This window comes from Magnusiomyces paraingens, assembly GCF_902498895.1.
Source record: "Magnusiomyces paraingens strain CBS 517.90 genome assembly, contig: contig3, whole genome shotgun sequence".
Lineage (NCBI taxonomy): Eukaryota > Fungi > Ascomycota > Dipodascomycetes > Dipodascales > Dipodascaceae > Magnusiomyces > Magnusiomyces paraingens.
The window spans coordinates 4,631,634-4,659,161 of NW_022474069.1; the positions used below are offsets into that span (position 1 = coordinate 4,631,634).

General features: G+C 38.7%; 6 protein-coding genes across 6 annotated transcripts; 2 read left to right on the top strand and 4 right to left on the bottom strand.

The window, feature by feature from the left end:
- Positions 1-3,105: 3,105 nt before the first annotated feature.
- SAPINGB_P004720 (uncharacterized protein) lies at positions 3,106-4,432 on the bottom strand (the record flags this gene model as incomplete). Its single annotated transcript, XM_031999435.1, has 2 exons — positions 3,106-4,053; positions 4,196-4,432. The coding sequence occupies 2 exons, from the start codon at positions 4,430-4,432 to the stop codon at positions 3,106-3,108; spliced, it is 1,185 nt and encodes a 394-aa protein (XP_031855326.1).
- Positions 4,433-4,897: 465 nt separating this feature from the next.
- On the bottom strand, positions 4,898-7,600 carry SAPINGB_P004721 (uncharacterized protein; the record flags this gene model as incomplete). The annotated part of the gene is made up of 1 exon (XM_031999436.1): positions 4,898-7,600. One exon carries the CDS (start codon positions 7,598-7,600, stop codon positions 4,898-4,900), a length of 2,703 nt encoding a protein of 900 aa, XP_031855327.1.
- A 417-nt stretch (positions 7,601-8,017) lies between these two features.
- SAPINGB_P004722 (uncharacterized protein) lies at positions 8,018-14,416 on the bottom strand (the record flags this gene model as incomplete). Its single annotated transcript, XM_031999437.1, has 1 exon — positions 8,018-14,416. One exon carries the CDS (start codon positions 14,414-14,416, stop codon positions 8,018-8,020), a length of 6,399 nt encoding a protein of 2,132 aa, XP_031855328.1.
- Positions 14,417-19,011: 4,595 nt separating this feature from the next.
- SAPINGB_P004723 (uncharacterized protein) lies at positions 19,012-20,743 on the bottom strand (the record flags this gene model as incomplete). Its single annotated transcript, XM_031999438.1, has 2 exons — positions 19,012-20,470; positions 20,523-20,743. 2 exons carry the CDS (start codon positions 20,741-20,743, stop codon positions 19,012-19,014), a joined length of 1,680 nt encoding a protein of 559 aa, XP_031855329.1.
- Positions 20,744-21,341: 598 nt separating this feature from the next.
- SAPINGB_P004724 (uncharacterized protein) lies at positions 21,342-22,928 on the top strand (the record flags this gene model as incomplete). The annotated part of the gene is made up of 2 exons (XM_031999439.1): positions 21,342-21,530; positions 21,618-22,928. 2 exons carry the CDS (start codon positions 21,342-21,344, stop codon positions 22,926-22,928), a joined length of 1,500 nt encoding a protein of 499 aa, XP_031855330.1.
- A 1,138-nt stretch (positions 22,929-24,066) lies between these two features.
- Positions 24,067-26,217, top strand: SAPINGB_P004725 (uncharacterized protein; the record flags this gene model as incomplete). The annotated part of the gene is made up of 2 exons (XM_031999440.1): positions 24,067-25,017; positions 25,075-26,217. The coding sequence occupies 2 exons, from the start codon at positions 24,067-24,069 to the stop codon at positions 26,215-26,217; spliced, it is 2,094 nt and encodes a 697-aa protein (XP_031855331.1).
- Positions 26,218-27,528: the final 1,311 nt, after the last annotated feature.

Consider the following 27,528-nt stretch of genomic DNA (forward strand, 5'->3'; position numbering starts at 1 on the left):
TTATATATATATATATTTTTTTTTCTTTTTTTAAATAAAAAGGGGATTCATTTCCGTTATATAGTACCGCTTAAATTGCATGAACTATATATATTATGACAATTGGACATGTATATACATCTTGAGTCCATTACATAGTGGGATGAGAAACTTGTAATGTTAGACTGGCTAAAGTGTATTTCATATATATATATTGAAAATATGGGTGCCAAGTTTCTCTTGGCCATAATTTCAGATTGTGAGATTCGAAGATGTTTTTTAGGGATATCTCAGGGTGTATATTAAAAGCCAAGATGGAGCACCAAATTGAAGTCGGCTTTACTTGCTGATAGATCCGTTACCTAGGTATCTGGTTTTTTTTTGTGGCAGAGGCCAAAAATAGCATTTCATGTAAAAGCTTGATGAAGAGTCTGTGTTTATGTATGTTTATGTGTGTGGAGTGAGTAAAAAAGTGGTTTTTCACCAAAGAGTTTTGAAAATTTAAATGAAGAGAGGTTTTTTTTTTTTAATTTTCATAAAATTTCTTGGCATTTTGAGATGGCAACGTGCAAGACTAGCTTAAAATAGGCAGAAGGAATTTTGGTCCTCGAGAATCGTTTTTTTTTGTTGAACTTACAGATTGAAAACACTACAATAATAATATGAATAATATTAATTCCATGTTTTCATTCTTTCCAAAACATTAAAGGTGGTTCTTTAAGAAAAAAATATATTCAAAGCTGAGTTCTTCCATTTTTTCTATTTAGTTAATTGTTACTAATGAAAGAGTTTCTAAAACCCTTTAAAAAGTTATTAAGTAAGTTATTTTTTTTTTTTGACTTTAGTTAAAAAAAAGTTAAAATTATAAACCTGGAGTCTCTGAAAACCCTTAGTTTATTTATTTATTTTTTCAAGTAGATTTTGCAGCGTAAAAGACCTTTGTAAGCATCAAATAATAATAATAATTATCCGACGGAGTTATAAAGGGATGTGCGTCATGATTGATTTGATTAATCTTATGTGACTGATTGGGCCTAGAGAAGATCATAATTATGTTATAACAAAAGAAAAAAAAAAAAAAAAAAAAAAAAAAAAGAAAGTTCAACTTTTACAGCTTTTGGGTCCAAAATCGAAGGCAAAAAACCTTACAAGTGCCATTGAAATCCATGATATTTTCTTTTTTCTGGCTATTGATGGACGGCATCTTTGAAATAAAAAAAATTGGAAGGTTAAAAATGCACAGCAAACTTTCATTTTATTTACCAATGGAGCTCAATTGATTAGAGAATCAATGTTCTTTGATCTTGTAACAAAGCTATTCATACTATTTCTTATTTTTTTTTTTCTTTTTTACCAAATTAAACAAAATCCTCTGATCTGCTGGTAATTTATTCATTTATTTGGAAATTTTTATCACCATCATTTTTGCATTCCCATTTTATTTGGTCCCGATTAACTGAAGTCGTCTGCGGCTTTGTAATCCCGCGGTTTCCCAATTGTATCTGGTCATGTTTAACCGGCAATCCGGCAAACAGCCCTATGGCCACGGTGTTGTGGGCTGCGTTCCAGGGGGAGGCGAGGCTGAATACTACAGCAAGTGAGTAAAGCATTATTAATAACTGACTTTTGGTGAACTCACAAGAGCTTTAAAAAGGCATTTCGATTAAAGTGTAGAGCTTTATTATTTATTCTGCATTTAATATACTAATTAGTACATTTATAAGCTTCTTATTTTTTTTTTTTTCAAGATAATATAATATGAACATATTTGTTTATGGAACAATCCTAAAATATGTATAAATGTTTCCTCTCTCGCTGTTACCAACAGCGGAAATAATCTTATCCATCTTATCGACAACGTAAGCCGGGTTTAAACTGATCAGTTTTAAAATTCATGAATTTTCCACCCAACTTTCATAAGTCACTCATAAATACTTGTAAATTCAAAGACTAGGGAACGAATATATGGGAGTTATATATATGAAAAAAAAAATAACAGCGGATGTGGTTCTTAACAAGAATGGAGGTGACTCTATGAGGCCTAGTGATATCGCTAGGTCTATGAATCTTTGTCTTGTCCTAAGCCACTCATCATGATGAGTATATATGTATGACATGCTAAATATTGGAGTTTATTGTAATTGAACGTGTACGAAAAAAAAAGTAAATATTATCTTTCAATAGGCATTCATATAATCAGTTAATTAACTGATGGTTAGGCCTATCTCTAAAAACTCTAACCACTGTGTACCAAGAGATTAAGGCTATGGACTTTGTGACTAGACCACAGAACATTAACAAAGGTACGGCCGATCTGTGCTAACATAGCGCTATGCTACAGTTTGTTAAATCGCATCAATCGTCTCAACTTAGAGCAATCTACTCTAATCAAAATAAGCCGTTCCTTAGGGTTGATTCTTATTTTTCAAGCAAAAGACACTCAAATGAATGTGTATTATTGTTTTAATGTGTTTAAAAATGCATTATAAACTATTTTTTTTAATTTTTTTAACCAAATACAAACGTTTGTTTTGTTTGTTCTCATCCAAGTGTTATATATTATATAAAATCTGCATCTGCAAACCAAAAACTTGTTTGTTTGTTTGTTTTTATTCAAGGGTTATAGAATTATATAACATCAGCATCTGCGCTATCCTTCTTGTCCATACTATATATCTTTTCATTTTCATAATAAACTTTTAATTTTGCCTTCAACATTGCATCTCCAACAGCCCGAAAATAAGTCCTGATGCCAGCTTACGAGGAACTGAGGGTTAAAAATAACCAAACCTTCCCAACTTATCTCCACTTGTCTTCATCAACGCTGTAATTGTATTTCTTAATCCCTCCAAGCAGAGATAAAGCTTACAATCTTTTGTAAGCCAGTTAAACTGTTTAAGAGAGTCGACATGTCCATCTCTGGAGATATCCGTTTCAGTCCTTTTCTTTCCTCTTCAAGCAAAGGACACTCAACTAAAATGTGAGGAACTGTTTCCAGCTCTCCACATTTGCAGTTGTAACTATCCTTTTCAATTCCAAACTTTTTAAACCATGCGCCAAAGTTGCCATGGCCTGTGCGAAACTGAGTAATATTACTCAAGATCCTTCGACTATCTTTCTTCATGATCACTCCCGTAACCATTTTGAAAGATTATCAGTACATTTCGACTCTACTGTGATATTATGATACCACAGATCCTTACTACTGTTCCAATACATTTCTTTCCATTCTTCCATTGCTTGTTTCTTCAAAATTCCAATCGTCTGATTCTGTTGTTGTTTCAGTGTAAGAGGTTCAACCCTCTTGCATTTTCGTTTTTCATCCTTTTTAATAATGTAGTCTCTATCATCTTTCGCCAAAATGTAAAGCGTGGTTAGCTTAGCAATTGGAGATTTCTCAATCAATGTTAACAAATGACCATTAATAGGATTAGTTTTGCTAATATTTAGGTGTAAACGAATAGCTTTTCGTGCCACCATAAATTTTAGCCTAATACTATATGGCATAATACCAGCTTCCTTTTGTAATACCGCAATAGGAGTTGTGCGATAAGCACCAACAATTCTTCTTAAAGCCATGTTCTGCATCACTTCCAACTTGTGGATTTCTCCTTTCAAAACTTTATGATGCCAAATTTCTAAGCCATATTCGACAATTGGTCTCACGCAAGCAATATACAGTGATCTGACTGCAGACCCCCGCATACCTTTTTGCACGCCACCAAGATGCCAAATAGCACCAACAGCTTTTCTTGCTTTATTGATTTTATTCAAAATATGAGATTTAAAATCAAGCAGATTGTTCAAAGTAATTCCAAGCAATTTAACTTCCTTCTGGGGTTCACGAAGTTCTCCATTAGGTAAAGTAAGTTGCACTTTCTCATCTTTAGGTTTCACATTTTTTGTAAAATGAATGAAACCCAATTTATCACCCAAATCAATTTTGGTCATTCTTGATTTAGCCCAATTACAACATTTTTCTAATATGTTGCTTAAGCTTTTGGTATTTTCTTCAATTTTACCTTCAACGGTAATAGTCACATCATCAATAAAGCCGAAAGGAGTTCCCCTATTCTTTAATCACATGATACATCGGTGTGGAATATATCAAAAAAAGTAGTGGTGAAATAGGTGAGCCTTGCGGAATTCCAGTACTAATTTTTTGCACTGATCCTTTTCTTCGGTCCATGAGCATACTAGCTTCTCTTTCACTTACAAATTGGTACGTCCAGTTTATAAGTGCTTTGGGTAGTTTCATATCCTCCATTGTGTGTGCCAATATATTTCTGTTAACATTATCAAAAGCTCCTTGAATATCAATGAGCATAGCTGAAATTTTTTCTTTACTAGCTTCAATTCTTTGGACAAGTTCCAAAACAGCATCAGTAGCACAATAACCTTGTCTTCCCCCATATTGCTCTGGTGGAAGTAAGTGTGTTGTAAGCTTGGTCATTCTTTTTTGTATAATTTTTTCCAGTACTTTAGATAAAAAAAAAAAAAAAAAAAAAAAAAAAAAAAATTTTTATCAAATTTATAGTGTCTTTTGTCTTTTCTTTTATACAAATTATTATAATAAATAATAACAACTTGAAAGCGATGTGGCGCAGAGGAAGCGCGCAGGGCTCATAACCCTGATGTCCTTGGATCGAAACCAAGCATCGCTAATTTTTTAATTTTTTAAGAAATGTGCTTACAACCGTTTTTTTTTTTTTTGAGTTTACTCAAAGCCAAGTTTGTAACCACTTATCGAAAAAAAAAAATCTCATATCTCACCTTATCATTTGTGTTATGCCAAAAAAAAAAATTTTAACCATATGTGGTAAATCTAGTATGATTTTAATAGAGATGATAAAAATAAAGAAAAAAATAAATGAAATTTGTGTATTGATCATTTGAAGTAAATTATAATATTATGAAATTAGTTTTCAATAGAGATTTCCAACCCTCTACCAAGCTCGTTTAGTTTCACTATAACATTTTTATAACAATTGTCCTTGCGCTTGATTTCGTTTCTTATAATCATTTGTCCAATTTTGTCATATATCTCTTGCTCCATAAGACGGGTAAGTGGCCGCGCACCAAATAATGGCGATGACCATTGACTCAGCAAAAACTCTTTGGCTTCCGAAGTAAAATTGAGCTCGATTCTGTAGTCTTTTTTGTGTAACTGTTCCGTGTACTCTTTTCTGCGCAATTCCAAAATATCATCCATGGCTTTCTGTGACAATTTGTTGAAGATAATTACGGAAGAAATCCGATTCACAAGTTCTGGACTCATTTTGTTTGCAAGTAGACCTTCAAATTTTTGATTCAAGAGCTGGTAGTATGCATCATTTCTTTCATCAGGAAGTTCTGCAATTTGTTCTGCTCCATAATTGGAAGTCATTATGAATATCGCATTAGAGCAATTGATTTCCCGACCATAATTGTCGCGCACACGGCCATCTCCAAGTACTTGCAAAAGAACTGTGAGCACTGTAAAGTCTGCCTTTTCAATCTCGTCAAAAAGAACAATCGAGTATGGTCGTGTCCGTATACCTTCAGTCAAAATTCCAGCCTCTGTGAATCCGACAAGCCCAGGTGGTGCACCTACAAGCTTAGTTACTGATCCCTTGTCTTGAAGTTCAGAGCAGTCAATTCTGATCAGCGATGAAGAACTTCCAAAAAGTTTGATTGCTAGCTGCTTTGCAAGCTCAGTTTTACCAGTCCCTGATATTCCTGCAAACAAAAAGCTGAGTGGGATATCATCACGCTGTAAAAGTCCCATTCGTTTAAGCCTAATCTTTTGACACAACTCATCAATAGCATGAGGCTGCCCAATAATTTTTTCCCTAAGATACTTTTGCATTTCCTCAAGCTGTAACTTGTCATCATGAGATAAACTAGTGTCCGGAATCCCAGAAAGTTTGGCAGCAACTTTCCTGACAAGAGCGCTATTAAGTATTCCAGGAGGAATCGCGTTAGATTGATTAATATTTTTTTCCAATTCTTCAATATCATTTTTCAATCCTGGAATAAAAAAACTGATATCTTTAAATTCAAAACTGGATTTAGGCAAATGCTTAAGTTTATTGATATTTTCTTCTAATATTTTTTTCTTGTTTTCCAATGCGGTTCCTAAAGCATTATTGGTCTGTGTCATGTCGTCAAAACGAGCCTTAATGCTATTTAATTTTTTTCTTTCAATCTGTAGTTGATCATTTGAACCAGTGATTAAACTGTCTTCTTGCAAAGATTCAACCTTAAGAGTCAAACTTTTGAGTTTTTGTTCCATTTTAACAAGTTCCTCTGGCATTGCCATTTTATTAGCAGCTGCAGCTGCAGCTGAATTCTCAAGTAAATCAATTGCAGAATCTGGCATTTTCTTTTGTGCAAAGTACTGTTTTGCCAAACCCACACAAGTCTCAAGAGCTTCATCCAAAATTTTGATATCGTGATGTTTGCTAATCTTTTTTTTAAGAGATCGTAAAATGTCTAGTGTTGTTTTCTCGCTAGGCTCTGCGATATCGATCTTTTCAAACCGCCGCACAAACGCAGGATCAGGGAAAATGTGTTTGCGGTACTCCGTATTGGTTGTAGCCCCAATGCACCGCATCCCACTATATTCACGAGCAAGAAACGGTTTAAGCATATTTGCTTCATCTGAATGTCCATCACCCATCAGCATATGAATCTCATCAATGAAAAAAATAATGGGTTCTTGAAACATTTGTATTTCATCCAAAATATTTTTAATTCGCTCCTCAAGCTCGCCTCGATACTTGGCTCCAGAGCGTAAAGCACCAATATCTAATGATAAAATCCGGGCTCCAGCAAGAACAGGAGGAATCCCATTATATTTCGCAAGTTTCTCATCACTTTTTTCTGTGGTTGATTTTTCTTCGTTGGGGTTTGCCGGGTCAGATTTTGCAAGTAACACGGCCAACCCCTCTACCACTGCAGTTTTCCCCACGCCAGGTTCACCCACCAAAATAGGGTTTGCTTTGCTGTGACGCATAAGGATTTCCAAGCACTGTTGAATTTCGGTTTCACGGCCAACAGCCCCCATTCCTAGTTTCCCCTGTCGTGCCATTTGTGTCAAATCTTTAGTATAATATTTTATATACTCTGTGTCTTCAATCTTGTTTTCACGCGCTTCCATGTCTTTGAGATTGATTGTATCCTCCATTGACACCTTACTTATGTTTTGCTTTTCGAACAAGTTTAAAACCTCGCTATCTTCAAGCATCCGTTGTATCAAGTGATCACGAACAATGTAGACAGCATTTTTGTTTTTCTGAAACTTGGAAGCTGATTGTATATAGTCATTGGCTTGTTTGATAAGATCATCTGTATCAACAGATCTACAACTTTGACAAAGTCCTTTAAGTTCATCTTCAACCAGAGACCTCCAATTAGTCAAGCTTAAGACACTATCATAACTTGTGGTCGTTTTCTTTTCAAAAATAATTGAGTGCAAGTAAGGATCGTCCTCATCTTCTATTTTTAAGAACCCATATAGAAAATGCATTGGGGTGATTGTTAGGTTCCAATTATCTGTAGCATATTCAACTGCAAATTTGCGAATAAGTTCAACATCCACGCTGAGTCTAAGTATATGAGCTGTTTCAGTGGTAGCCATTTTTAAAAAAAAAAAAGTTAATTGAGAAAGAAAGTTAATTAAGAAAATTATTAAAATCGATATACCTGGGCATTAAATACATTAAATAATTTGAAATAGATTTAGCCTCCTTTATCGTTAAACTCGCTTAGTAATCCATTGGCAGAAGAAATATATCTTTTTATCGATACTACATGCAGGCCAGCTTAGTCAACATCAATTCTCATTCCTAATTAGGAATCATTATAATGATAAATTATATCAAAAATAGCAATTTATCGGTTGTTTAAGTAAAATTGCTTGTTGGTTTTTTTTTTTTTAAATATCTGGTTCTGGTTACTATAAAAAAATATATAAAAATCTTAAAAAAATCCTGGTATAAACAAAAATAAACTCTATCAAATGAATAAAAAACAATCAAAACAATAAACACTCTCTTTATTTGGTCTTGACATTAAAGTCACGCTGCTCAATGGAGCCACTTCCAGGGAGTCTGGTGGAGCCCATGAGATTAATGTCAATCTCACGAGCGCACTGGCGACCCTCCTGAATACCCCAGACAATGAGTGACTGACCGCGACGACAGTCACCAGCAGCGTACAAGTTACCTTCAATCTGGTAACCGCTGGGCTTAGCAACCTTGATATTTCCACGTCCATCACGCTCAACACCAAGGTTCTGAGCCTCAGGGCCAACAAAGCCCATAGACAACAAAACAACGTCGGCAGGGAAGAACTCCTCAGAGTTGGGAACTTCCGACATTTGCCAAGCGCCAGACTCAGACTTCTTCCATTCAACACGGACAGTCTTGATGCCCTTGACATTACCCTCTTCATCACCAACAAACTCCTTGGAAAGAATGCAGTATTCACGAGGATCTTGACCGTAGTGGGCAGCAACTTCAGTGTGGCCATAGTCCACACGGAAAATACGGGGCCATTGGGGCCATGGGTTGTCCTTGCCACGAGTAGGAGCAGGCTTGGGCAAAAGCTCAAAGTTGACAACAGACTTGGCACCGTGACGAACAGAGGTACCGATACAGTCATTACCAGTGTCACCACCACCAATGACAACAACATTCTTACCGTGAAGAAGCTCCTTAACCTCGTCAAGAGTGTCCTCCAAAAGAGCCTTGGTGTTCCACTTAAGAAGTTGCATGGCAAAGAAGATATTGTTGAGCTCACGACCAGGAATCTTCAAGTCACGGGCAATGGTAGAACCGCAAGCCATAACAACTGCATCGTTATTGGTCTTGAGCTCGTCAACAGTGACGTCCTCACCAACGGTACTGTTTGTGATGAACTTAACACCCTCATCAGCCATGAGCTTAGTACGTCTGTCAACAACACGCTTGTCAAGCTTCATGTTAGGGATACCGTACATGAGCAAACCACCAATTCTATCAGAACGCTCGTAAACAGTAACCGAGTGACCAGCACGGTTAAGCTGGTCAGCACAAGAAAGACCAGCAGGACCAGAACCAACAATAGCAATGGACTTGCCAGTTCTGTGTTGGGGAGGGTTGGGGGTGATCCAGCCCTGGGCCCAACCGTGATCAATAATGGCAGCCTCGACTGACTTGATACCAACAGGGTCCTCATTAATGCCCAAGACGCAGGCACCCTCGCAAGGAGCAGGGCAAACACGACCTGTAAACTCAGGGAAGTTGTTGGTCATGAGAAGACGCTGCAAAGCATCATACCAGCGGTCCTTGAAAACAAGCTCGTTCCACTTGGGGATAATGTTGGAAATGGGGCAACCAGTGTCAGACTGGCAGAAGGGAACACCACAGTCCATGCAACGGGCAGTCTGGTACTTGAGTTCCTCCTTGGTAAGACGATTGGAAATCTCGGCCCAGTCCTTAGTACGATCGGTGGCAGGTCTGTACTTCTCGTTGCGGCGCTTGTAAAGCTTAAAGCCCTTGACCTTATCAAGCTTAAGAACTTGAGCCTTCTTCTTCTCGGCAACGTGGTCCAAAATGGTGTCTTCAAGATCCAACACCTTGGGCTCCTTGGCACCCTTGGAAGGCAAAAATGCGGGAGTAGTAGGAGCAGGAGTGCGAGTACGCTTAATCTCACCATTGGTAATATCAGCGTCAGGGTCCTCCTTGAGGTTGTGGAAAAAGTCAACAATCTCAGCCTTCTTAGCCTCCTCCTGCTTCTTCTTCTGCTCTTCCAAAACACGCTTGTAGTCAGTGGGGAAAATCTTGACAAAGCGGGGGAGGATGCGATTAAAGTCAGTAAGGATGCGGTCAGCAAGCTCGGAATTGGTGTAGTGACGGTGATCCTCAATCAAGCCACGGACAAAGGCAATCTCGGCAGGATCAGTGAGGGAAGTAAGCTCAACCATCTCAGCATTGACATTGTTGGAGAACTCCTGGGCCATGTCCAAAACGTAGGCAATACCACCAGACATACCAGCAGCAAAGTTACGGCCAGTAGGACCAAGGACAACGACACGACCACCAGTCATGTACTCACAACCGTGGTCACCGACACCCTCAACAACGGCGGTAGCACCAGAGTTACGGACGGCAAAACGCTCGGCAGCAACACCGCGGAAGAAGCAGGTACCAGAAGTGGCACCATACAAACAAGTGTTACCGATAATGATATTCTCTTCAGCCTTGAAAGAAGAGCCAGTGGGAGGATAGATGATGATACGGCCACCAGAAAGACCCTTACCAACGTAATCATTGGCATCACCTTCAAGCTCCAAGGTAATACCAGGAGCCAAAAAGGCACCAAAAGATTGACCAGCAGAACCAGTAATGTTGACATGAACAGTGTCATTGGGAAGACCCTCCTCACCAAACTTCTTGGAGATGCGGTAAGACAATGTAGTACCAAGAGCACGATCAGTATTGACAATTTGAGCTTCAATGTTGACGGGGAGACCCTTTTCCAAGGTAACCTCAGCTTCATCAACAAGCTTATTGTCAAGACGAATGTGAAGTCTGTGGTCCTGCTTGCGAATGTTGCGGGTGGCAACGCCAGGACGAAGAGTGTGAGCAGGAGTCAACAAGGGAGAAAGATCCAAGTTGATAGTCTTGGAGTTGCGAAGGTCCTCGCGAACCTTGAGCTTCTCAGCGTGTCCAACCATTTCGTTAATAGTTCTGTAACCAAGCTTGGCCATAATTTGACGAAGCTCGTTAGAAATGTAGTAAAAGAAGTTGATAACGTGTTCAGGAGTACCTTGGAACTTCTTGCGAAGCTCAGGATCCTGGGTGGCAATACCAACAGGGCAAGTATTGAGATGGCACTTGCGCATCATAATGCAGCCCATGGCAATAAGAGGAGTAGTAGCAAAGCCCCACTCTTCAGCACCGAGCAAGCAGGCAATGGCGACATCACGACCAGTGCGGATCTGACCATCAGTCTGAACAATGACACGGCCACGAAGATCGTTAAGAACCAAAGTCTGGTGGGTCTCAGCAAGACCAAGTTCCCAAGGAAGACCAGCATACTTGATACCAGTCCATCTGGAAGCACCAGTACCACCATCGTGACCAGAAATCAAAATATGGTCAGCCTTGGCCTTGGCGACACCAGAAGCAATAATACCGACACCAACCTCAGAAACAAGCTTGACAGAGACACGAGCACGAGGGTTGGAGCACTTGAGATCGTAAATGAGCTGCTTCAAGTCCTCAATGGAGTAAATATCGTGATGAGGAGGAGGGGAAATAAGACCAACGCCAGGAGTAGAGTGACGAGTCTTTGCAATAGAAAGAGAAACCTTGTGACCGGGAAGCTCACCACCCTCACCAGGCTTGGCACCCTGGGCCATCTTAATTTGAAGTTCATCAGAGTCAGAGAGGTAGTAAGAAGTAACACCAAAGCGACCGGAAGCAACTTGCTTAATGGCAGAGCGCATAGTGTCGCCATTCTCATTGACATTGGAACGTTCAGGATCCTCACCACCTTCACCAGTGTTGGACTTACCGCCAAGTCTGTTCATGGCAACAGCAAGAGTAGAGTGAGATTCCATAGAGATGGAACCATAAGACATGGCACCAGTAACAAAGCGGCGGACAATTTCAGTCCAAGGCTCAACCTGGTCAATGGGAATAGGAGTAGAATCCTCAAAATCAAAGTCGAGCATACCACGAAGAGTACAGTTCTTGATAGCTTCGTACTCATTCTTAGAGTAGGTCTCATAAGCCTTTTCATTCTTGTTGCGGACAGCATCCTGAATGTTGGCAATGGCAACAGGAGTGTTGACGTGAGCATCACCACCATCACGGTAGTGGTATTCACCAGATTCAGGGAGACCCTCAGGCTTGATAGTCTCACGAGAGGGGAAACCACGCTCGTGAATGGTGAAAGCATCTTGGGCTATGTAGTCAAAAGTGACACCCTTGATACGAGAAGCAGTACCAGTGAAGCACTTGTCAACGACAGAATTGTCAATACCAAGAGCTTCAAAGATTTGGGCACCCTTGTAAGAAGCCAAGGTGGAAATACCCATCTTGGACATAACCTTGAGAATACCACCATCAATAGAATGCTTGTAGTTCTCAACAATCTTCTTATCAGAAAGCTTGTCCTTAAGAAGGCCCTCACGGTTCATCTTGAGCAAAGTCTCAATGGCCAAGTAAGGGTTAATAGCATCAGCGCCATAACCAACCAAGACACACATGTGGTGGACTTCGCGGGCCTCACCAGTCTCAACAACAATAGCAACCTTAGAACGTTGCTTTTGGCGAACCAAGTGGTGGTGGACAGCACCAGTGGCCAAAAGAGCAGAGACCGGAACGCGGTCAGCATTGACGGCGCGGTCAGTCAAGATGATAATCTTATTGTGGTTAGTAATTGCTTCAGAAGCTTCTTGAGCAATGCGGTCAAGAGCACGAGTGTAACCAGAAATGCCTTCAGTCTTAGCAAAAGTAATGTCAATTTTGGCAATAGTCCAAGCAGGGTAAAACTTGGGGAGGTGGTCAAGGGCAGAAAATTCTTCATTGGAAAGAATAGGAGTGGCCATGTGGAGACGATCCATTTGGTTTGGCTTCATCTCAAGAACATTACCCTGGGGGCCAATGTAGCACTCAAGAGACATGACAATGGCCTCACGAATGGGGTCAATGGGAGGGTTAGTGACTTGAGCAAAAAGTTGTCTAAAGTATTCAAACAAAAGACGGGGCTGAGGAGACAAGCATGCAAGGGGAGCATCGTTACCCATGGAACCAAGGGCTTCCTTGCCATCACCAGCCATGGGAGCGAGAAGAAGAGAAATCTGCTCAAAAGTGTAGCCAAAGGCCAAAAGTCTAGGGTCAGTTTGGACCGAAAGAGTGTCAAGTTTAGGCTTGAGAGCCTCCAAGGCAGCGGGGCCCTCACGGGAATGGAGCTTTTCAATAAGGTCAGGCATGGTGATGAGATTAGCAGAAGCCCAGCTCTTGAAATCAAATCTAGCAGCAACCTTTCTCTTGAGCTCGCGGTCGTCGACAATCTTACCCTCCTTAGTGTCAACGAGAAGCATGCGACCAGGGCGGAGACGGCCCTTTTGAATGACGGTTTCAGGGTCAATGTGCATGACACCAACTTCAGAAGCGCAAATCATTCTATCATCGTCAGTAACGTAGTAACGGCATGGACGGAGACCGTTACGATCGAGAGTAGCACCGCAATATCTATCATCGGCAAAAGTGAAAAGAGCGGGACCATCCCAAGGTTCCATGAGACAGGCAGCCCATTCGTAAAAGGCCTTCTTCTTGGGGTTCATGTCTGGGTTGTTTTGCCAAGCCTCTGGGACCATCATCATGACAGCTTCTGGGAGAGAAAGGACACCATTCATAATGAGAAGTTCGAGAACGTTATCAAAGGCGGCAGAATCGGAACCACCTTCCTCAATAATGGGGTAAAGCAGGTCGAGTTCGTCGCCAAAAACGTCAGATTGCATGACACCTTCTCTAGCACGCATCCAATTCTTGTTACCGCGGAGAGTATTGATTTCACCATTGTGGGCTGCCCATCTAAGGGGCTGGGCACGGTCCCAAGAGGGGAATGTGTTTGTAGAGAAACGGGAGTGAACGAGAGCAAAGTGAGCTTCGTAGTCGACGTTTGCCAAATCAAAGTAGTATTGGTAGACTTGGACGGGGGCAAGTTGACCCTTGTAGACAATGTTTTTATTTGAGAGAGAGCAAATGTAGAACCAATTGTGCAGGCCAATAGTGTGAGTGGATTGTTTTCTGAGAACGTAAAGGTGTCGCTCAAAGCTGCGTGCGAATTTGGATTCAAACTCATCTGCAGAGGTGAGTTGAGGAGAGTTTCCTGGGCCATAGGCGTCGGCAAGAACGACAATGGGTTGAAGAATGAGAGGTTCTCTTGAGAGAGCTGCGGGACCAAGAATGGAAGAGTCTCTTGGGACGTGTCTCCAGCCAAGGACCCTCAGGCCAAGGGACTGGGCAATGTGTTCAAAAGTTGATCTTGACTGGGCCAAGACCTGTTCGTCATTCTTGAAGAAGACGTTACCAACGGCATACTGGCCAATGGGGGGGAGTTTAAAGTCATTTGTAGTTTCGAATTGCTTAACCATAAAGTTGTGAGGGATGGAGGTCATGACACCGGCACCATCACCGTCGCGGGCGTCGGCACCGACAGCACCACGGTGGGTCATTTTGCAGAGAAGGTCTTTTGCGTCAGAGACGATTTTGTGGGAAACTTGTCCCTTGATGTGACAGGAAAAGCCGACACCGCAGGCATCCTTTTCAAACTCTGGGTCGTAAAGGCCCTGTTTCATGGGGAGGGCGCCAGCCCACGAGTTGTTTTCAGGAGTGTTGACATATTCATAGGGAGCGTATTGCTCTTGGTCAATGGATTCTTGTTGTTGTTGAGACATTCTATATTAAGGTGTTAGAAAGTGGAAAGAAAGGAAAGAAAAAAAAAAAAAAAAGTTAAGTAAAAAGGAAAGGAAAGGATAATTATAAAAAAAAATAAGAGTGATTTAAGGACATACAAAATACTTGGTTGTAAACTGTGTGAGGAGACAGATCAAGCAAATATTTTTTTTTTAGAGTTGTGATGAGAGTTGCCTATTATGGAGAATGAGATAAGGTAATCAGAATACTCTTGTACCGTGATTGGTAGGATAAGGGATAATTTTTTTTGCTGTACAAGCACAATAGCGGAAAAATAATTAAAAAAAAAGAGAGAGAAAGAAAGAAAGCACAAGTTAGTTAGTGACAATGAAATAATTGATGACGACTAGGCAAAGAAAAAAAAATAAAAAAAAAAAAAAGAGGAGAAATTCCATTTGAATAAAAAGTGGAGATGATTTTGATGAGGATGGCTGATGATTGAAATGATGATTGGAAGAATTATCCATTTTATATATATAGTTGCATCTAAAAAGAAATAAATAAAAAGAATTGAGAGTTTCTACTTACAAAAAATCGAGGAGAGCGGGGTAACAATGAGAAAATGGAGATCTGATATCAAACCAGACCACAGAGAATTTATATAAAAAAGAAAACCAGAAAAAAATTAAAAAAAAAAAAAAAAAAAAAATCCAGGGAAATGTTTTAAAATCCAAAAAAAAAAAAAAAAAAACTAAAGAGAATAGATAGAACCAGGAATTATTTTTTTATATTTATATAATAAAAAAATAATTTTATAAGAATAGAGAAAATCAATGGACCAGGAGATTTTGAGCAAAAGGGCAAACGGGGAAGAGAAAGAAAAGAAGAAGAAAAAAAAAAAAAAAAAAAGTGGCGGATGGACAGCGTCTTTTATGCTTTTTTTTTTTCTTTATAAAATAATGCGTGCGCCACGATAAAAAAAAAATGAGTTTTTTGACACGCCCCTCCTCTAGTTGTGTGTGTGTGTGTGTGTGTGTGTGTGTGTGGGAGCCCGAGGGTTGTTTATTTTATTTATATTAGGCAGAATAGGGTAGAAAAAAAAAGGAGGACGAAGAAGCCCTAAGTGTGAATAGTGTTGGGGTGTAGCACTGCTATGACTACTAATACTACTAATACTACTACTACTAATACTACTACTACTAATACTACTACTACTAATACTACTACTACTAATACTCCTACTAATACTACTACTAATACTACCACTGAAAGCTTCATTTGAAAAAAAAAAAAAAAAAAAACTTGAGTGTGATGTGGGCTCATGGAAAGAGGGTGATGTGCGGCAGAAACTGAAATATTAGGTAATCTTTCAACGCTTATTAATAATGGCTGCTAATCAAGCCAATAGCTACAAAGACATTATTCAGCCCTGCTGGCCTACAACTCAACTTATCGTGCCCCACGGGATTCTCCGTATTATGCCATGTTTATGTAATTATAATTGATTCTTCTTAGTAATTAACACTATTCCTATGGACTTACTTCTTTTTTTTTTTTTTTTTTTTAAAAAAAAAATAATTATGTCTACACTCAGATTTCCATATGTGTAAACAGACCAAAACCTGCGCCCGACCGGTCTCTCTCAAAGAAAAAAAAAACATTATCCTTGAAAAAAAAAAAAAAAAAAAAAAAAACAAGTGGGGGAAAAATAGAGCGGGGAGATCCAAAAGGAGGGGTGTATCATTTGAAAAAAAAAAAAAAAAACTCTAGAGATTTACAAAACAGTATATAAAATAGAAAAGGCTCCATCATCATATAGAAAAATTGAGATTTGAAATACAATAAAAAATACAAAAGAAAAAAAAATTAGTTGAAATACCAAAAGTATATAGCTTCTATTAGAAAACCTAATATTTATTAGTATAAAGAAGCTTTTAAAAGAAGCTTTTTTTTTTCTGGGGTTCTACCACTATGCTCCGCTTGTGGTCCGATTCTTTGAGTGCTCTCCCCATTTTTATTTTTCATTTTTAATTTTTTTTGCATTTTTCCACGACCATGTTTTCATTCTTTTTTTATTATTATTCAATATTTGACTCCAAATGGTGGTATTATGTTCATATATCCTGATCCCGCAACAGCTCCGGGGCTATGGTGCTCCAGTCACTCAATCAGCCCACCCGGGGGTTGGCGCGGGCCTTAATTGTCCTTCCTTTTGATTCTTTAATTCTTGGTTGGTTCCTCATTTTTTTTTTTTCAGTTGCAAAAAAGGTAATTAAATAAAATAAAAAAAAAAGCAAAAAAGGACTATAAGGTCCTCGGCTTAAATTTTCAATTGATGAAAAGAGGGTCTTTCTTAAGATAATCTTTAATCGACTTAGTCGAAAGGTAACCTTTCTAAGCTTAGACAATCATGAAAATGGTGATCACCATCTTCAAATTTAATAATATATAGTACCTTCTAAATCACTAGACAATATACTACTATCATCATACCTATTGCTCTCATTTTATCCCCCACCTTTTTTTTCTTTTTTTCTTTTTCTTCTTCTTCTTCGGGAGGATAGAGAGCCATTTTTTTTTCAACTATATTACGAAATTCCTAAATGCGATTGGTCTGATAACGAAGATACTTCACGGTCGTCCCCACCCCTCTTGATGTATGTATACTACTACTCAGATATACTTTGCCCGTGCTGGTGTGTCTTCCACCGGAACTAGGCAAAAAAAAAAAAAAAAAGGTGTGTTTGTGTGAGTGTAAAGAGCGGAGGACGCACCAAGGAATAATTGGGGGGAGGTGAAAAAAAAAAAAAAAAAGACAATCACATGCGCCACTACTTTTCCCAATATATATATATATATTAAACCCCCCCATTTAAATACAATTCAAGATCTTTAATATTTACACTTTTTTTTATAGAATATAAATTAATTTTGTTTTATTTTGTAACTTTTTAATATCGAATCTATTTACTTATAAGTAAATAGATTCAATATAATTATATTAAAAGTTAGATGGCTTTGTTATGGAAAATAATAATGTCTCTCTCTAGCAGGACGACCTTTTCTGATATATGTAGTGATGTGCAGCCGGTTTCGCTTAGCATGTCCTAATTGGGAAATTTCGTTGATTCCAAAAGCCACCATACCCAATATCAGATTGGGCATCGTCATCATCAACTTCATCATTTCCTACATAGAACTAAAAAATAAAAAATAAAAAATAAAAAAGGCAACCAAGAAAAGCAAAGTCTCAATTTTTATAAAACCGAATCTTTCATTCTTCTGAAAAAAAAAAGTTTTTTTTCTTTATTCCTTGGCTCAATTAAAAAAATAATAAAATAAAAAAAACTCCTCCTTTTCCAGCTGTTAAACTAATCAGAAAATAGAAAATTTTTTGATTCCCCACAGACATTATTTTTCTTCTTCTTATTCTTCTTTTTTTTTTTTACTAGTAATGCAGAGAAAATTCTTATTTCAACAATTTAAAGAAAACTGCAGCTTTACCAGTGTAACAAATGATAAAAAAAAATTTTTTTTTCTTTCATCCAAGCATTAGGTCTTTTTCTTATACTGTATAATTTCTAATTACTAAATCATAATTGGCTTGTGTTTCTAGGCATTCTCATAACCTCAGTTTTTTTTTTAATAATTATAATAATAATAATCTCTGTAGATATAAAAAAAAAACTATGATAAAAAGAAGTGACGGGTTATATCATCAATATATACAATATTATTTCATATTCCTACTATCAACAATTATATATAGTAGAAGACATAATCTTCGCCTCAAGTTGTTTCTTCTTCTTCTTCTTTTTTTTTTTACCTTTTCCCGTCCCGACAAACTGTCGGCCCTATATGGACCGCGGATGCTAAAAAATACCCAAAGTTACATTCTTTGCTCACTTTTTTTTTTTTTAATCTTTTCATTAAATACTTGTGTGTGAAGCAGCACTTTTTTTTTCTGAGTCATAATTACCACCATAATAAGAGACTTTGGTACTCAGTACTAATTCAGTTTGTCCAAAATGCCGACCAGAAATATACTTGAAAAAAAAAAAAAAAAGGAAATTTTTTTTACCAAACTTGCATACTCTTAAGAACCTTTTGATATTTTGTATTTATTTTATTTATTTATTTTTTTGGACATAAAAAGTGCTTCATCTATGAAAAAAAAATTGTTATCTGGCCAAAAAAAAAAAAAAAATTGCCCTTCTGTTTGTTTTCTTCTTTCGGACCCTCTCCCACCGGGGCAACGGGCTGCTTCGTGGGCTATCGCGGGCGGAACTTCTAGTTCTACTTGGATAATGGAACCTGGCGATAGTGTTCTACTCAATCAATACTTCCAAAAACAAAATATACTAAAAACTTGTATCTTCTATTTATGGCAATAATACCCATAAAAAATCAAAACTATCTTGAAAATTTTTTTTTTTTTTTTTTTTTTTTGGGATGATTTCATCATCAATTGTCTTGAAAAAAAAAATGGCTTTGCCCGAAAATTTTCAACTTTTTTTTTTCTTTATCATTATTATAGTCTAAAACTAAGTTATCTGAATCATGTATCATAATTTTTCCTACATCTCATATCAATACTTTTATTTCCCAAAAAAAAAAACTCCTTTTTTTTGTTTTTTTAAACATCCTCATCGCTGCTGTTACCAGCAAACTCATCATCATCATCTTCCTCTTCCTCTTCATCATCTTCCTCAGCCTCTGCAAGCTTCTCCTTCTTACGCTGCTGAACATTGTACTTGCGACCAATTCGCTCATACACTGTCCGGTTACTCAGAGAATCCCACACCTTGAGCTTACCGCTCGCACCTGCAACAACAATATGTCCAAGCACCTCGCGGTCAGGAGCAAACCCAACACTAAACACCTTGCCTACATCCAAGTCACGCGACAAAATCATTGACGGGCCCTTGCCACCCTCTGTCGCACTGCTCAAGTCCCACAGTTTGATGGTCTTGTCCGAAGATCCTGTCACCATAAACCCATCCACGTGAGGGTTCACGTCAAATGTGCTAACCTCAGAATCGTGTGCCTGTAGCTTCCACACACTCTTGTCTGCAACACGCGCATCAAACTTGTGTACAATACCGCTTTCTGTGCCCACGTAGAAATGTACACCATCTCGGTCCCACTTAACGCCTTCAATATCAGATTCAACAGACCACGAACGACGGGCAGACTCAGACCCAGCTGCACGCAGGTCACTCACAACCGCACGTCGGTCAAACCCACCAGAAAGCAAAACAGTGCCTTGTTCAGGGTTCCAACGCACAGATGAAACCTTGTCGTCATGAAGCTGCAAACTCCGCGCGCAAACACCCTCGTTCAAATCCCACAGCTTCACAGTCGTGTCTGCGGAACCAGAAACAAGCAGGTTGCGGTGCACACGGTTTGCTGCCAGCGCAAGCACGGCGTCAATATGGTACTGGTCGTTAATCTTCTTCTTAATAGCTTTCTTCTTCTTCTTCTTCTTGAGTTGCTTATCGGCATCAGTCAGTACAGTGTTGTCATCATCCGGCTTGGCTCCCAAAATCATATCAGGTAGAGGTGAATCCACGGCATCAACATTCCACAGCTCAATTTCAGGCTCAAATGTGCCCACCGCAGCAAAGTTACCAGGTGCAACAACACCGTCAGGTCCAACATGGCCCTCACGTGCCTTGCCCACGCGGAAATCCAGCCACTCCACACACAGGGGGAATGACGGCAGCATAATGTCGTGGTGAATGTACAGATTCGAATCATGGCGTCCATCCTCATCCTCATCATCCTCATCGCCGCCGTCCAAAGCCTTATCGTCGTAAACGTAAACCTCAAGTGTCGAGACTTCTTCTTCAGTCTTGGTTGCCAAAATCAAATTGTCGGTGGGGTAGATTTCCCACTCGCGGCGCTCCTCTTCTTCTTCTTCCTTGCTGGGAAGTGTAATGTATGGATCATCCTCACCATTTGCATGATAAACAAGGTTCTTAATGTTGCTAAACATAGCCATGCCCTCGCCATCGTCCTCCTTGTTTGCATCATCATCATCATCATCATAATGCTCCAGATCGTATTCCTTCAAATCTTCGTCCAAAGCAAGACTATATGCATGTGTTAAAATTGAATATTATACCAATTTCTATATATACTTACTCTCCATCTTCTTCGTCCTTCTTCAGTGTAGAAATCTTCTCCTTGTTGCTGGTCTCGGCAATCTCTTCTTCTTCTTCTTCAAGCTCGTCCTGAGCCTCTTCGAGCTGAAGACGAGCAAGACCTGCAAGGCGGTCCATTTCCTCGTCATCAAAGTCGTATTTGACAGGCAGCTGAGACGCAAAGCCTTTAGGAACCCACGATGTAGCTGAAATCAAAGACATGTTGGTTTGGTATGATGTATGTGAATATCTTTGAAGAAAGAAAGAAAGAAAAAAAAAAAAAAAAAAAAAAAAAAGTTAAGCCGTGAACGTTAAAAAATTTTTTTTTGGGTTCGCATAAAAATTTTCAAAAAAAAAATGTAAGGACTTTTGCCAAATCTGGATTTTCAGCCGTATGGTGAACCATATTTAATTGTAAGATATATGTTTTCAATTTAGTTTGCAAAAAAGAAACGATACCAAATTAGGATGAAAATTGTGGGAAGAAAAAAAACAAAAAGCTTCAATTATAAATATTCATTTTAAATTATATTTCCCCAAAATTTTAAATAAGAAAGTTATTATTATTATTTTTTATTTTCTCAATTAAAATAATCCAACTTTTTGTTAATACCCTATTCCATGCGGCTCCCTAGTTTTTTTTTTTTTTTTTTTTTCTCTTCAGGTGTGCTGGCCTGGTTATTACCAAATATACCACTAGTAAAATATAAACCACTTACCCACCAATAATTTCTCAAAACCCTCCTTTTTTTGCCATCTTCTTCTTTCTTTCTTTCTCTTTTCCACCACCCACAAATCTTCCTATCCAATCTCTATAACAATGAGTGATCAATTCAAGGAAACCACATCAAAGTCAACCGACGACTCTAAGCTTCCGCCTGAAGAAGTTGCCAAACGCATTGGTGAACTTCCATCAAAATCTGGGAAGGCTCCTGCTCTTCAGGGTCTTTCTTTGGAAAGTCTCTTTAAGCTTCTTGCAACTGCTAATGCCACCCCTGATCCTGAAGAAGTAAGTTATTTTTAACAGGAACAAATTCCACTCATCTTATCTATACACCCAAAATCTGACTCAGTTTTTTTTTTTTTTTTTTAATAGAAAAACAAACCCAAGCCTATGGATGAGTACAAATTCTGGAAAACCCAGCCTGTAGTCAAGTTTGGCGAAGAAAAAACTGAACAAGAAGGCCCCATTGACAGTGAAAAGACTGTTGACGATGTGGCCAAATCTCCACGCAAACTCCTTCCTAACTTTGAGTGGTGTGTCATCGACCTGAACGACAAGGCGCAAATTGAGGAACTTTACAACCTACTGTACAACAACTATATTGAAGATGATGACAATACTTTCCGATTCCAATACTCTCCGGAATTTTTGGAGTGGGCACTAAAGCCTCCTGGCTGGCGCTCGGAATGGAACGTTGGTGTTCGAATCAAGGACACTGGCAAGCTTGTTGCTTCCATCACCGGTATCCCTCAATTTTTGCGTGTTCGTGATAAGCCTGCCCAAGAAATGGCTGAAATCAATTTCCTTTGCGTTCATAAGAAGCTCCGCAACAAGCGTCTTTCACCAGCCCTTATCCAGGAAGTCACACGTAAGGTCAATCTGGAAAACATTTGGCAAGCGCTGTATACCGCAGGCACTATTTTGCCATCACCTCTTTCTATTACAAGATATTATCACAGACCTCTCAACTGGACCAAACTTTATGAGGTTGGCTTTTCAGCTCCACTTCCTAATCAAACTCCGGCCCAGATGGTGGCTCGTTACGCTCTTCCCGGTGAAACTACACTTAAGAATCTGAGACCTATGACACGTGAGGATATTCCTCAGGTCTCTGAGCTTTTGCACGAGTACCTGAAGCGTTTTGATTTAGCCCCAGAGTTCCAATCCGAAGCCGAGCTGGCCCATTGGCTACTGGGTCCTGAGGATGCTCTTTTCCCTGTGGAGAATCCTGAGAAGAAGCCTGTTCATGCCTATGTTGTGACTGAGGACGATGACAAGACTGTTACAGACTTTTTCTCCTTTTACTCTATCCCTACCACTGTACTTGGAGTCCCAGGTCACGACAATATCAACATTGCATACAGTTTCTATTATGCCACTAATGTTGCGCGTGATGTACCTGCCACAGACCGTACACCAGAGAACCAAAAACCTCTTGTGTCAAGACTCAAGAAGCTTCAACAGAACGCTCTCATTCTGTCCAAGCAACTGGGCCATGATGTTTACAATGCAGTGACATGCATGGACAATCCACTTTTTTTCGAGGACCTCAAGTTCTCCATCGGCACAGGCATTCTTAATTACTATTTGTTCAACTACCGCGCATACCCGGTTCCTGGTGGAATGAGAAAGCAGTTTTTGGAAGCGCCTGCCAATGGCGGTGTTGGAACCATTATGCTGTAGGTTACCTGGTTTTGTCAAGAGTTACCTGATAACTTTTAAGTTACTTTTTGTTGTTTTCAGTACTACCCGGCAGTTACCCTATGTAGACAAACCCTAATACACATTCGGAGTTTTTTTTTGTTTTTTTTTTACATTTTGAAAAAAAAAAAAAAAAAAAATCGTCACTGCCACCACCAAAACGTGCAATGTCACATGTGTTACAACAAGACTTTTTTTTGTTTTTGTTTTTGTTTTTGTTTTTGTTTTTTTTTCTCCACTCTCTCTTTCGCCCAGGAGGCACTGTAAACCCGGCCTTCTTAAGTATATATATATTTTTTTTTTTCAAGCAAAACACGCGAAAAAACACGTCTTTTATTTATTTTTTTTCTTCTTCTTACCAACCACCTCCACCACAACCACCAAATTTTTTTTTTTTTTTGAACACACATAACATTGAGGATACCTGACGGTCTGCACACCAGCCCGAGTTTCTGATACCAGAGAAACCTTTCACTAAGGAAATCTGTTTATATATAAAACCAGTTTTTATATTCCATTGATCTTTTCAGGTTCTCATTTAACACCTTATATTTATCTGTCAATTTGTTTTGAATAGATAAGAAAAAAAAAAGACCTTAATACTACACACCCTTCCCTTGTATTAAAATCGATATATATATATATTTTTTTACTTTCGTCTGTTTACACTGCAATCAATTAATAAACCCAAACTGATTGATACCACCTTGTGGCGGCGATTTACTAGAAGAGCACCTTTTATTTGAGAAATATTCTAGTTTGAGACTGTGACTTAGTCTTATCTCCTTTTTGCTTTTTTTTTTTTTTGAATTAATACTCTTTCTCTCCACCAATCTCCTCTTTTAAATCCATAAACAAGAGAGCAGAAAAAAAATTACACTTCAAACCCAAATAACCTGGTTGTATCTCTTAGCTATACGAATAGACATTTTTTTGGAGTGTATATTATAAAATTTTATATAATTTGCTACACACCAGTCCCCCCTTTTTTATTTATTTATTTTTTGCTCTTAGTAGCTCTCTACTAGGCTAACACAACAAAAAAAGAAACCAACTTTTTTTTTTTCTATTGCTTAATTCCAGTGCAGAGGAAAATTTATACTACATCAAAATTTTAACAATGTCGGACGAAACTATTGCTGTCGCTGCTGCTACTGCCCCAGTGGAAACAAAAGCTCCTGAGACTGTGATTGAGCCCACCACTGTATCCGAACCTACTCTTCTGGATAAAGAAGAATCTTCTAAGGAGGAGACTTCTACTGAAGAGGCACCTGTTCCCGAAAAGGAAGAAGAACCAGTCACCACTGAGGATAAAGAGACAGAAAATACCGAACAGCCTCAAGAACAAGAAAAATCTCAAGAGGCTGTTGAAGAAGAAGAAGAAGAAGTTGCAGAACCCACAATCGAGGAACCTGCTGATGAACCTGCTGATGAACCTGCTGATGAAAAGACTAAGGAAACCACAGAGGTGGCTCCTCAAGTAGAACCCGAGGAACCTACAGAAGAAGCTGCTGAACCCACTGAAGAACCAGTAGTTGAAGAATCTACCAAAGAACCGGTGGTTGAAGAACCAGTTACTGAAGAGACAGCTGTCGAAGAACCAGCTTCCAAAGAACCAGCTTCCGAAGAACCAGCTTCCGAAGAGCCAGCTGTCGAAGAACCAGCCATTGACGAGCCTACTGACACAACCGAATCTAGTGAAGTCAAGGCCAGAGAATCCGTCAATGAGGAAGAGGAAGAGAAGCCAGTTGCAAACGGCGCAACTTCTAAGGAAGAGGAAGAACCTGAAAAAAAGACTAACGGAGAATCTAAACAAGCAAATGGTACTGATGAAGTTGCGAAAACAGAAGAAGAAGAGGAGGAAAAAAAGGAAGTCACACCGCCACAATCAGCACAAGAAGAAAAACCCAAATCTACACCAAAGTCTGTCAAAAAGTCTGACACTGCTACTCCTGATTCAAAAAAGACAAATAACCGCCGTGCTACGACAGCTCCTGAACCAGAAAAGCCCTTTACTGCTGGAACTGTTGTTCTTGCCAAAGTTAAAGGATATCCTCCTTGGCCTGGTATTGTAAGTAATACTTGCATTTTTCAATTTTTTTCTTTCACTACTGACTTCGTTCTTTAGATTGTCACTGAGGATTTCCTTTCTGAAGAAATTCTTTCTGCCAAACCCAAAACTTCTCGACGACGAAAAAATGCAAATGTTTCTTCGGAACTTCTTGACAATAACATATATCCTGTCCTGTTTTTTGTTGACCGAACATACATGTGGGCTGCTCGTCCGGATTTGAAACTTTTGACAACAAAGGAAGCCCAGGATCACGTTAACAAGACCAAGAAGACATCTTCTCTCACTGAAGCTTATTCTGTTGCCATGAACCCTCCAGACTTGGAGACTGTGGAACGCGAGATTAGAGAGGCTGCTACTGCAGCAGCTGCCGCCGCAGCTGCTGCTGAAGAAGAGGAAGAAGAAGAAGAAGCTGAAGAGGAAGAGGAAGAAGCTGACGAAGAAATTGAGGAAGAGCCCAAATCTCGGAAACGCAAGTCTCGGGCTTCTACCAACAAGGAAACCCCTCAAAAGAAGCGTGCTACTACATCATCGACACGTAAGACTTCTTCACGACGAACTAAAAAGAACGACTCTGATATTTTTGATCCTGACAATGAGATGGTTGATGCTGATCCTACAATAAACAAGCGGGAGTCGAGGCGTTCTGCCTCCGGGAGAGCTAGTTCTTCAAATAATGGGTCTAGCTCAGGAGATGGTGCTTCTGGGTCTAAGCGTAAGGGTCAACAGCAGGATTCTAGTAGTGGAGCTCCCCCCAACAAGCGAGCCAAGTCGAAGGATAGCAAGGAATCTTCCGGGAGCTCGGGGAACACTATTGTCGGCAAGTTGGGTGAAAATCTTCCCCCAGATGTTGCGGAGCGAGCCAAGAATGTACGAGCACTGCGACACCGTCTCCACCGCCAATTTATCAATACAAAGCTGAATTCGGAGGACATTGCACAACTTTCTCAGTACCTGAATCGTCTTGAAGAGTTGCCTGAAATTGAGCCATTTATAATTCGGGCCAATAAGTTTAAGAAGGTTTTGAGCGCCATTTCCAAGAATGAGCTTCCTGACGAGGAAAAGTACAATATTCGCAACCGTATCAACACACTCATTAGAAACTGGAACGAGCGTGATGAACAGTGCAACCCGGAATCTAACGTTGATGGTAATGCCAATGGTGCCAAAGAGAAGACTTCTACGCCTGAAGCTTCTTAATATTGATCAAAACTCTTTTTCTTTTTCTTTTCAATTCTCTTTTCTTGTTACTATTGTTTTATTATTGTTATTTCTCTCCCCCTCTTTTCTTTGCAAATATTAAACAGGACGTCATTTTTTTTTGTTAAATTAATAAGTTATGTTATTCTCTTTTTTTTTTTTTTCTTTTTAACTTCAGCTTTACTATTACCATTATTTCTACTAGTTATAAAAAAAAAGAAAGGCTTTTGCTAGCGATTCGTATATATAAAGACATAAAAAAAGATTCAAACACACACTCTAAATGCCAAAAACAAGGTCTGCTTACAAAAAACGGCAAAGTGGTTGGCTTTGTTTAACTTCACGTGACATAGTATAAATATTTATACTGATGAGGATCAATTACCTCAACTGTCGGTACACCATAATTTATGCTTACTTGATTTCTTAACCTCTTGAAATAATAGACGAATTATCCAGGCATGAATTAAAAAAAAAAAAGGGTCTAACAAGCAAACATATGGGGTTCATAATCTTCGGGGTGTAATGCTATTGTAAAAAGAAGAATGATTAGGATCATCAAAAATGTATTTGCGAATTTTTGACAAGAGCCCGAGGAGGGAAAAAAAAGAAAAAGGAAATTTTTTTTTTTGTTTTTTTGTTTTTGAGAAATCATATCAAAGAAAAAACTTTACAAGAAACTTTTAACAAATATGGGGATCTCAGAAACAAGAACAATGTAGAGTAATTAGAATGCTTTAGACATTTCAAATTAAGCCAGTTTATTTAATGAGAACACTTGTGAAAACGACACCAATTAAATAAATTATCAAAAAAAAAAAGAAAGGGGAAAAAAAAAAAAACAAAAAGTTAAGAAGATACCAAAAAATAAAAAATAGGTTTAGTAAAAAAAAAAACTTTGCAACAGGAGCTTTTTAAAGAGAAAGAAGCGGGGAGAAAAGACCTGATGACTATTAAAAACAAAACGTCAAGTTTCTTTGTAGTTTAGAAACCTTTCATATGTCAATAATCTGTTGTAATTCAAACATGTTGCTGCTGTTAATAGTGGTATGTTGTTGGAGGTTATTGAGAAATGTACAATGTTTATCTTAATGTGAAGATCATGAGAAATATGTTTTTTTTTTGATGGTTTTCTCTTTTAAATAAACCTCATATTGATAATTATAGCAAAATACAAGTTTGCAATTTTTTTTTTTGTTAAACGAAAAGCGGCAAGAAAGGTTTATTGACATTTCATCAGTAACTCGAAAGAAGGTTTGACAAATCACTCAAACATTTTTCTCAATATAACTCCAGAATTATCAGCATCTC